The following is an 11,804-nucleotide window of genomic DNA, read 5'->3' on the forward strand; positions in this document are numbered from 1 at the left end:
TCCCCTCCTGGCCCTTCCAGTCCCCGGGTCCATGTAACAACAGTGAATGTCTATTACACAGGGGCTGGGAGGGGGGGACCAGGGCTTCGCTGCATTCCATGCTGGTCCTCACTGGCCTGGGGTGGCTCCAGGGAGGTCCCCTTCTACAGACAAACTCAAAGGCTCAGGGAGTTGGTCACTAGTAAGGGGCGGGCCTGGGGCCAGGGGGAGGACGGGGGTGGGAGGAAGGGCGGGAAGCCCAGGAGTAGGACAGGGTCCCGGGGAGGGGCTGCAGGCATGTCCCGGGCTGCCAGAGCAGACTGCGTGGCTAAAACAACAGGAATTTATTCTCTCAAGGTTCTGGAGGGCAGAAGTCAGAGGTCAAGGCGGGGCAGGGCCACGCTCCCTCTGGAGGCTCCAGCGGAGGGTCCTTCCTGCCTCTTCCAGCTTCTGGGGGCTCCGGGGGCTCCTTGGCTTGTGGCGGTGTCACTCCAGTCTCTGCCTCCATCTTCACACGGCTTCTACTATGAATCTCTCTGTCTTTTCCTCTCCTTATGAAGACACCAGTCATTGGATTTAGGGCCCACCCTGCTCCCGTACGGTCTCATCTTAACTTGATTACATCTGCAAAGACCCTATTTCCAGATCAGGTCCCATTCACGGGGATCAGGGGTCAGGACTTGAACATATCTTTTGGGGGACACAATTCAACCTTCTACAGGAGCGAAGGGCATGGGGTGGGGGACAGGTGCAGAGTAGGGAACACAGGGCCATAGGGACAAGGTCAGCACCTCCTCAAATTTCTCCTCTAAACATTTTAATCCAATAAGCCACATGAACATTTCTGCATACGAGGCTGCCCCAGATTCCACACACAAACCCACATGCGGGCACCACAATGGGCATCGTAGGGCCCCAGGTACACCCTTGCCTGGCAGGACCTCCTTGCAGTGGGCACCTGTCCCCACCCCTCCACCAGCCCTCTCAGCTGCATCTCTAGGGAATGTCAGCCCTTGCAGCAGTGAGGACCCCAAGCCACTACCCCAATTTGGCCCCAGTGCTGGACCCCCTGGGGCACAGAAAGAAACATGTGGCTGTTGATGAAACTGAGGCACAGTGAAGGGGCAATGTGCACCCAGTAAGGTGGAGCCAGAGCCGGAATCCCAGCCCACCCACCTCAAGCTGCCACCCTGAGAGGTGGCCCCCACTCAGGATGGGTGGAGGGGTACAGGAAGCTTGGGTGCCCGTAGATGTGCTCACCTTGTTCCTGCCTGTGAGGGGGGGAGGGGTGCAGCTGCCAGGGGAGAGGGCTGTCCCCACCTCAGCCTGCCCAGGGAGAGCTCAGCCTCGGAATAGCCCCCACCTCCCAGCCTTGCCCACCACAGGGGTTCCAGCATTTGCCCAAGAGACACTGGAGGGCAGGGTGCAGCCTGCCAGGGGTGCTTGGCCTCCCCAGGAAGGCAAAGATGTTGCCAAGTGTTCAGAGCTGACCATGGGCCACCCCGCCAGCCCTCCCAGGAGACACACCCTGGTCCGGGAGTAGGCTGCAGCTTGTGAGAGCTTTGTCCTTGTGCACAAGGGCTCCCTGGAAAAGACAAGTGAACTCCCTCCTATTCCCAATACCCCCAGGGCAGGGGCAGGGCTGGGATGTTGCAGGGATCTGGGGTGGCAGGGGGCCAGGCTGCAGCAGGACAGGCCATCCCCGCTCCCCATGCCCCTGTCCCCCGCAGTTGTTGAAGGCAGAAGGGCAGCAGTGCCAGAGGCCACCAGACCAGAAACTCCCCAGAGGGGCAGCATCTGTCGTGCACAGGGACTGGGGTTCAGCAGCATTCCCAGAGCTGTGGGGTGGTCCCCGTGGCCTCTCCAGGCCAGCTCAGGCTGGAGTGGGGCCAGTGAGTTGGGGGTCCAGGAGGGACAGCTCTGAACAGAAATGAAACCAGAGGGGGCACCCTGGGGACAGGCCATCTGTCAGTTTGGGGCAGGTGCTGGTTCCAGGCGCTTTGGAGAATGCCACACCCACCCGCCTGCCCACCTGCCACTTCCCTATCCTGAGGACCTTCCCTGGGCTCCCTGTGCCCTTGTCCCAGTGGGGTGGGGTACACGGGGCCTCCTCAGGGCAGAGCTGCACAGGCCACAGACTCTTCCCTGTCCTGCCGGAGGGAGGGGCTCTCTGGTTTTCTTTGTACTAAAAGCATTGTTTCTCCCTCTGTGTATTTTTAATTCTGTTTTTTTAAATGTCTTCATTAATTTATTTTTGGCTTTGTTGTGGTTGCTGTTGTTGCATTTTTTAATTGAGGTGAAATTCCCATAATATGAAACTGTCTTTAGTGGACAACTCAGGGGCATTTAGTACAGAACATTTTCATCAACCCTAAAGGAAACTCCATACTAGTGAAACAATAACTGCCATTCCCCTGTCCCCGACCCCCTGGCAACCACCCATCTGGTTTCTGTCTCTATGAATTTGCCTGTTCTGGATATTTTTTAAACATGGAACCATACCACAAGTGATGTTTCATGTCTGGCTGCTTTCACTCAGCATATGTCCAAGGGTCACCCATGTTGTGGCATGTGTCAGAACTTCACTCCTGTTCGTGGCTGAATGATATTCCCTTGTAGGGATGTGTTTATTAGCTCAGGCGTTAATGTCAGTGCTGCATGCTGGTGACAAGACAGCAGTGCAGGTGGGATGTGCGAGGTGGGGGCAGCCCCCAGACGGCAGGCATGGCTGGAAAGCTGACAGTAAACACCACTGGAGAAGAACTTGGCAGGACCACAGACTCTTCCATCCTTTGAAATGGTCGTTCTATTCTTGTGAACATTGCCAAGGAAAGAGAGGGGCTACTTGGACAGAGACACACTTTGGTCTCTAGTGACAAACACACTGGAGCATCCTCAGGGTCCAGTAGCACATGGCCACTCACAGAAGCTGCTGGAACATTCTCAGCTCACAGGCACAACATGGAGCCGTTTTTCACTGTAACTGGGCAGCACCGTGTGACATGATAGAACATGACACAGAGAAAGCAGACCACAGAGTCACATCCACACTGTATAAAACACTAGGAGACAGGACCACACGACGGAGAACTGGTGGTGTTGGGGGTTAGGCAGAGGTGGCACAGGACTTACTTTGACTGTCATTATTGGGGTACAGTGCTGTCTGTGGAACACAGAGACTAAAAGACTCAGGCCTGGAAAACAAATGGATGGTGAGGTGTCTCCCTCCAGACAGGCTGTGGCCAGGAGGGGCTGTCGGGTGATGCAACACTGTTATGGTCCCCAAGGTTTCATCCTGGTGACAGCCCTGCAATGCCCTACTTGGAGAGGGAGGCCAACCAGGGAGAGAGGTGCCCTCAGGGCCCATCTTGGCCTAACAGAGACCTCGCTCTCCTCCCTGGCCTTTATTTTAGGGATTCTTGGGCCTAGCTCCCTGTCCCCCTGCAGTGACCCAGAGACAAAGACAGCTGCTTGGGCCTGGCTGTTTGCTGGAGGGGGCCCAGGTTGTCCAGCACCTTCTGCTGGCTTCTTGGACACCCTGGCCAGCCTGCATCCACTGGGAGACCCTGCCAACCCCACAGACTGTCCCCAAGGATCACCACACACACGCCACTCCAGCCCCTGTGAGACCAGCAGGCAGGGCTGGACCTCGTGCTACCGATAGAAACTCCACACGAGGAGCAGTGCTGTGGCTGGCTTAAGTCCACAGCTGGAAAGCCAGGTTGTGAGCCCCAGACCAGTGGCTTCCTCCTGCATTATATCTTCCTCTGCAGAAAAGCACTAAGAATTGGACAAATTCCTAGAAACACAAAACCTATCCAGACTAAATCCCAAATAAATAGGAAATTTGAATAGACCTATAACTACTAAGGAGATTGAATCAGTAATCAAAAATCTCCTGACAAAGAAAGGCCCTGAACCTGATGTCTTCACTAGTGAATTCTATGGAATATTTAAAGAACTAATACCAATCTTCAAACTCTTCCAAAAGATTATAGAGAAGGGAACGCTCTCTGACTTATTCTAGGAGGCCAGCATTACCCTGATACCAAAGCCAAGGAACTACAAGAAAAGAAAACTACAGCTCAATATTCTTTATGAATATTGACGCAAAAAATCCTCACCAAAATACTAGCCATCTGAATTCAGCAGCACATTAAAAGGATAATATACCATGACCAAGTGATTTATTCCTAGAATGCAAGGATGGTTCAACATATGAAAGTCAATCAATGTAATACACCTCATTAACAGAACAAAGGACAAAACCACATGATCATGTCAACTGATGCAGAAAAAGATTTGACAAAAATCAACACCCTTTCATGATTAAAAACAATAAACACACTATGAATAGAAGGAAACTATCTCAACATCATAAAAAACTATATATGAGAAACCCACACAGTAAGCACCACACTCAGTGGTGAAAGACAAAGCTTTTCCTCTAGGATCAGACACAAGGCAAAGATGCTGGCTCCTGACACTTCTATTCAGCATAGTGCTGGAAGTTCTGGCTAGAGTGATTAGGCAAGAAAAAAAAAAAGAAATAAAAGGCATTCAAATTGGAAAGGAAGAAGTAAAAACTACCTCTGTTCACAGATGATACGATCTTATATGTAGAAGACCCCAAAGATTCCACATACACACACACAGAAAGAACTATTAGAGCTAATAAATAAACTCACCAAAGGAGCAGGATAAAAGGCAACTCACAAATATCAGTTGCATTTCTATACGCTGACAATGAACAATCTAAAAAAGAAACTACAAAAACAATTCTATTTGTAATAGTAACAAAACAAAACAAAAAAATGAAATACTTAGGAATTAACTTAAAACCAAGGATGTGAAAGACTTGTACAATGAAAATTAAAACATTGCTGAAAGAAATTAAAGAGGACATAAATAAATGGAAACACATTCCATGTTCATGGATTGAAAGACAATATTGTTAAGATGTCATTACTACCCACAGTGATCTATATTCAGTGCAATCCCTCTCTAAATCCCAATGATTTTTTTGGAAATAGAAAGACTCATCTTAAAATTCATATGGAATTTCAAGGGACCTGGAATAGCCAAGACAGTCTTTAAAAAGAACAAAGCTGGAGGACTCACACTTCCTGATTTCAAAACTTACTACAAAGCTACAGTAATCAAAATAGCGTGGCATCTCTATAAAGACAGACATTGACAAATGCAATAGCATAGTGAGCCCAGAAATAAACTCTCACATTCAACTCCTAAAATTCAACAACAAAAGGGCCAGCCTGTGGCTCACTTGGGAGAGTGTGGTGCTGATAATACCAAGGCCATGGGTTAGGATCCTTATATAGGGATGGCCAGTTAGCTCACTTTGGAGAGTGTGGTGCTGACAACACCAAGTTAAGCGCTGAGATCCCCTTACTGATCATTTTTTAAAAAAATTCAACAACAAATAAACAAACAATGCCATTCAAAAATGGGTAAAGGACTTGAATAGACATTTCTCCAAAGAAGATATACAAATGGCCAATAAGCATGTGAAAAAATGTTCAATGTCACTAATCATTAGGCAAATGCAAATCAAAACCATAAGGAAACACTACTTCACTCTCATTAGGATGGCTTCTCTCAAAAAGAAAAACAGAAAATAAATTTTGTCAAGGGTGTGGAGAAATTGGAACCTTGTGCTCTGTTGGTGGGAACGTAAAATGTGCAGCCACTGTGGGAAACAGCATGGTGGTTCCTCAAAACAGTACATTAAAATTACTCCACAATCCAGCCATGCCACTTCTGGGCACACACCCCAAAGAACTAAAAGCAGTGTCTTGAGCTATCTGCACACCCATGTTCACAGCAGCCCTATTCACAATAGCCAAAGGTGGAAAAAATCCAAGTGGCTCATCACCAGATAAACGGACGAGCAAAACGTGGTCTGTTCAGGTACTGGAATGTCATTCAGCCATAAAAGGAAGGAAATCCTGACACGTGCTACAACATGGAGGAACCCTGAGGACAGCATGCTAAGTGAAAAAAGCCAGTCACGGGCCAGCCCCGTGGCTCACTTGGGAGAGTGCAGCGCTGGTAGTGCCGAGGCTGTGGGTTCGGATCCTATATAGGGATGGCCGGTGTGCTCACTGGCTGAGTGTGGTGCAGACAACACCATGCTGAGGGTTGCGAACCCCTTACTGGTCAGAAAAAAAAAAAAAAGAAAAGAAAAGAAAAAAGCCAGTCGCACAAGACAAATACTGTGAGATTTCGAGTAGATGAGGTTCCCGGAGTCATCAAAATCACAGAGACAGAAAGTGGAATGGGGTTGCCAGGGGCTGGGGAGGGTCAAGGTGAGTTGGTGTTTAATGGGGACAGAGCTTCAGTTTGGGAAGACAGAAAGTTCTGGAGACAGACGGTGGCGATGCTCGCACAGCAATGTGAATGTGCTTAACGCCACTGAACCATGCACTTATGATGGTTAAAATGGTGAATTTTATGTTGTGTGTATTTTACTACAAAAGAGAAGGAAGGAAGGACTGAGAGCAAAAGGAGGAAAAGGCCCCCCACGTCCGGACACCATCCACCACTGTTCCGCCGGCGACCTCTGCTGCTTCGTGCTCTCTTGCGTGCACCAAACTTTCTACAACAAACGTGATTTCATCTCATCCAAAAAGTTTTTACAGATAATATTTCAATCATCCTAATTGAAACGGTGACATTCATTCAAAGCCCCAGGATACGCAAGAATTTAACTGGCCCCCAATTGCTGCTGGGGACAGGGATGGCTCACCCTTTGGGAACGGAAACTGGTGGGACGAACTGGCACCCCCTCCCCATCCTGGGCCTGGGCATCCCCCTGATGTCTCACCTGGGGCTCTCAGCGGTCCCCCCGCTGCCCCGTATGCCCGGCCAGGATGGGCATCCAAGTCTCCTCCGGGGACACAGAACTCGAGTTTTTCTCACCTTCCTGGGGGTTCTTGAATGAGGAGGAGGATGGAGTCTGCCACCTGGGGGTGACTCCTGGGGGAGCCACCTGGGGGTGCCACCTGGGGGAGCTGCCTGGGGGCTGCTGGGTGCAGGAGGTGCTGCCTGAGGGGCTGTTAGCTGGGAGCTACTGCTTGGGGGGCTGCTGACTGGGGGGGACTTTTACCTGGGGGCTACTTCCTGGGGGGGTCTTCTGCCGGGGAGGGGGGCTTCTGCCTGGGGGGCTACTGCCTGGGAGGACTGCTGGCTGGGAGGACTGCTGTGAGAGTTACCTGAGACCCTCTTGGCTTGGCACAGTCCACCCAATGGCAGATGCTACAGCTTATCACGTTCACTGTTACCTGTCACACATCATGATGAGTGTCACTTTCACTGGTAGGGGCCAAGCCCTGTGCCACCAACAGGACCAGGCCACCACAGTCTGCATACAGGTCATGGGCAGCCCTGTGGCCTCCAGCACACAGCCCCATTCCAAGCCTCGCTCACAGGCCCGCAGTCCCCAGTGTGGCCAGCCCACAGGGCACTGTGCAGGATGAGGCCGCCCTCCCTGGGCAGAAGGTGGCCGTGTACCTGGTGTTCAGAGCTGGCCAGGGACCACCCCTGGTCCTCCTCACCCCCAACCAGGGGGCTGCACTGAGATCTGGGAGGAAGCTGAGGCTTGGAAAAGCTTTATAATCCCAGAAGCCCCCTCCTCCGCCCACCTCCTCTGCCTCCCACCTGGTCACAGCACCACGTCACGCTGGCCCTGCACCATGGCCAGCTCCTCCTGCTCAGCTGCTGCCGTGGCTGCAGGCTCTGGGCCTGGGTTCCAGCTGCATGGCCTCGGGCAGATCCGCGCCCCTCTGACCTCAGGCTCCAGCTGGCAGCGCAGGGAGCTCATGCCAGCCCCAAGCAGCCCCTCTTGTCCCTGCTCTCTCTCACTGGTGCCACCACTCCTCCGGCCCCCACCCCGGGCTCGGGAGGCCAGGCGCTGCTGATGGTCAGTCTGCCCCGCCCAGTGAGGACACACCAAGTGCCAGCAAGCCTCTGGGGGTGGATAGCGCCAGGCTGGAGTGCCGGAAGGGCGGGGACAGCTGCAGCTGAGACGCAAACAGGCCGAGCAGCCACAGGTATAAAGCTGCAGCCCCCGCAACCTCTCTGCTCTCAACCCAACTCACCACCCTGAGCCCTCGAGGGAAGCCAGGCAGAGGCGAGCCCTGCCAGGGAGGGGCGGGCCTCGTCTCCACCTGTAGGACAAGGCAGGGCCTGGGGCCTGGGGTCTCAGGGAGGCCTGGGGAGGTAGGGAAAGGAGAAGGAAGGGGAGGGCAGCCCTCCCTGCCCGCAGTGCCCTGAGGGAGCTCCAGGTCCAAAGGCAGCCACGGTGCCTGGCGTGTGCACGTGTTCAGGCATGTGCTGTGCAGGCCTCCGGCACATCTGTGACGGTGGCTGTGAGCCGCATGTTGGCCCCTGGAGGCTGGGAAGCTCACTGCCCACAGGCCCCAAGCACTGAGTGGGCACAGGGTGGGGCTGGCAGGGCAGCAGGTCCAAGGCCTCCAGACCCACAGATTCTGCAGGCACACTGGGCCCCACACCCAGCCCCATCCCGGTGGGACCCCACTGCCTCCACCACCCCTTCCCACCATCTCAGCGTATAAACGCAGTGACTCGTGGGCAGAGGCCAGCTGCTGTGGGCAGACCACAGCCCCCAGGGAGGGCCATGTGGATTGTGCAGAGTGGTCTGGGGTGGGGGCAGGGTGTTGAGGACGCAGCAATGCTGGGGATATGCGGGGGTCTGGGGAGTCTTAGACAGGCCTGGAAGGTCTGGCCAGCTCTGGCTGTGGGGGAGATGAGGAGGGAGGCCTTTCCGGGCACTGAGAGCAGCCCCCAAGAAGCTGGGCAGGGGACCCATGGGGCCGGCGTGTATGGTGCCTTGTAGCTTCTGCCCCAGGCTGGACCTCACAGCCTCACTCTGGGGACCAAGTGATACTCCGTCCCAGGCGCTAGATGCAGAGCTATAAATAAACAAGCAAGAGCCCAAAGCCTTGGGTCCTGCCCCGCACCGTCCACCTCCAGCTCTGATCTCAGGCTCCCCTGCCTTCGTGGGGGGAGCACCCCAGAGAGCAGGGATGAGAGACAGGGTGGTGAACAGACACAGCCCAGGGCGCCCCTGGCACTCTGCAGACAGGACATTTAACTCCTGGCTCGGCCGGGCCTGGCCTGGAATCAACACAGTCCCTCCTCCGTAAAACAGGTGACATTGGCCTCTGGCAGGGCCCCAAGGGGCAGGTGGGCATCTCCTCTTCCAGAATGGCCCCCAGGATGCTGGGTGGGGTGGTGGATTGTGGTCCTAGCTCAGGAGGTAGATGTAGGTGGTGGGGCCTGTCCCGGGGACCCCGGGGCCCAGTCTTGCCCCCCATCCCAGCTGACCCTGTCCTGCCCCCACCTGTACGCTGGCTGCAGGAGGCGGCCATTGGTACCCCAGACCAACAGGGTTGGCTACAACCCTGGCCTGTGGCTTTTCTGTCCGGAGAAGAGTAGAGATGCCTCAGGCCACTGCTAGCCTCGCTCGTGACCACGGGCAGCCCCGATTGGCAGCAGGAGCATGTTCCAGAAGACTCTGCCACCGCATGAACTTTCAAGACAGCCAAGGAGCCTAGGACGCCCACTGGCCCCATGGTCCTTGAGTTCTGAAATAGCTGCTCTGCCACGAGCCCCAGAACCCAACCCCCCCGGGAATAGCAACCTGAGAGCCCGGTGGGTCACAAGGCACCACAGGGGCACAGGACAGCCCGGCCTCTGCTGGCCCCTCAGCCTGTGCCCAGATCCCCGTCCTCCTGGCTGCAATCCCAGTCAGCCTCGGTGGCCTGGCACGACTCTGACTCTCACGAAGTGGCAGCTGTGCCTCATGGCAGGAGCCAGCTCTGTGCAGGGTCTGTGCCTGTGCGCACCTCTCAAGCGGGCTCCCCGTCTGGCTCCAGGGTCAGACGGACAAGGACTTCTCTTCCTAGATGAAGAAAATGGCCCAGGTGCTAGGCATGTCCCTGTCAGACAAGGACACAGAGCTGCTGCCCGTGGACATGAGGCACCAGGGTACGGCTCGCCCCAGCCCGCACAGCCCAGTCTGAACACGGGAGCCCAGCTGGGGGCTTCAGCCTTTCCCTGAGGCTGTTGGGCCCAGGACCCCATGACCTGCGGTGGGCAGGGAAGGGGTATATAGAGCAGGGGTCTTCCCTGGTCTTCCCCTGGGTGACCCAAGCCTGGTGGGTCCCAGGGTCCTTCAACTATGTCAAGTTCTTTGAGCACATGCGGAGATTCCAGGCCTCTGCGCAGCTGGAGAGCGTCATCCACGAGACCTACCAGACCCTGGACAAGGACAGGAGAGGCTTCGTCGAGTGGAATGAGAAAAAGTAACTGTCTGGGACTTGGGCAGGGCTGGGGACGGGGGTGCAGGAGCCCTGGACCCTTGCCCAGACCCTGGCCATGTGCCACCTGGCAGACCTGGCCTCCCCCACAGGGATCCCCCGCCTTGTGGAAGGCGTGGCCAGGTCAGACCCAGGGCTGCAGGGACAGCACCAGACCCAAGCCCAGAGCCCAGGCTTGAGGCCCACGGCACCTCTCCAGGGCCTCAGTGTCCCAAACCACAAAGTAGGGGGTGAGCACCTTGTAAACCATCAGGCACTGGCCAGAAGCCCCTGTGGCCTGACCTGAGCCCACCTTTGGCCCAGGTACAACCTGTCCGCCTTCCCCAGCAGCGGGCCAGCCGCCCCACTGACTGAGGAAGTGGCCCAGGCCCTGATCCAGGTGGCCAACACAGATGGGGACGGGAGGATTGACTACAAAGGTGCGGACAGCACAGATGGGGGTGGGGCAACCCCTCAGGACCTTCCTGCCCCCAGGACGTGACACTCCCCCCAGCTTACCAATGGGGAAATTGAGTCTCAGGGGTGCTGGCCTGCAGGAGCCACTGCAGGTTTCTGAGGAGAGAGAGCCCAGCAGGCTCTGTCTGGGAATGCCAGTGGGTATGGCCACCATGGGTGTGGGAGGAATGGAATTTGAGGCCTGAGTCATCCCGCCACCAACCACCTTTCCCAGTGCTGGCCACAGGCCTGCCAGCTGTGGGCCCCATCTCCACCCACCTGGGCTTGCAAACGCCCACAGTCCCTGGCTTGTGGCTTGAGGCTTAACAGATGGATGGCCCAGCTGAGGGGCTTGCTCGGGGCTCGGGCCTCCCAGCCTCTCCGTGCCTCAGTTTCTCACTGAGAAAGGCAGGATGATCATAGGGGCACCTGCTCAGAAGGGTCTGGTGGGACTTCCTGAGAGTCTCCTCAGAGACCCCGGCCATCAGCACAGGGCAAACAGCAGCGGTGTGGGACCCTCGGTCAGCACAGGCTCTGGGCCTTTCTCCTCCCCACCCAGGGGCCAGGAGGACAGGATGTAGGGATCCCATGAACTGTGGGGCCCTCCTCATAGAAGGGGACACTCCCTCTCTGCCTCCTCTGGGAGCTAAAGGGCCTGTAGGTCTTGGAGTACGGGGCACAAAACAGGGTGTATTTACTAGAAATCGGTCTCCTGCCCTAGAATTTTCTGAATTGATCGAAAAGGAGAAAATTCGAAAGAAGTAGCACCGCGACCAGCCCTGGCCCAGCCAAGAGGTCCCCGGGGACAAAAAGGAACAAGCATGTGCTCAAGGGGATGTCGCTGCCCAAGGAGGAAGCCATGGGGGTGGACACAGCTCGTGTCAGGAAAATGCTAGAAAAATAGCATTAAATAAGCAACGCAGCCACGTGCGTTTGCGGCCTGTGCAGGGGAGCCGGGGAGGGGCAGGATCGTGCGTCCGCAGGTGACGCTGGGAGCAGGGCGAGCGTGTGAGGGTGCAGGAGGGAGAC

At 55.4% G+C, this 11,804-nt stretch overlaps 1 protein-coding gene across 1 annotated transcript; it reads left to right on the forward strand.

Annotated features, from left to right (window-relative positions):
- The first annotated feature begins 8,764 nt into the window (after window positions 1-8,764).
- Window positions 8,765-11,540, forward strand: PVALEF (parvalbumin like EF-hand containing). Its single transcript, XM_063080389.1, is given in 7 exon segments — window positions 8,765-8,843; window positions 9,341-9,391; window positions 9,730-9,785; window positions 9,897-10,008; window positions 10,190-10,325; window positions 10,644-10,759; window positions 11,497-11,540. Coding segments are annotated over 7 exon segments (594 nt in total).
- The last annotated feature ends 264 nt before the right edge of the window (window positions 11,541-11,804 follow it).

This window comes from Cynocephalus volans, chromosome 16 (assembly GCF_027409185.1).
Source record: "Cynocephalus volans isolate mCynVol1 chromosome 16, mCynVol1.pri, whole genome shotgun sequence".
Lineage (NCBI taxonomy): Eukaryota > Metazoa > Chordata > Mammalia > Dermoptera > Cynocephalidae > Cynocephalus > Cynocephalus volans.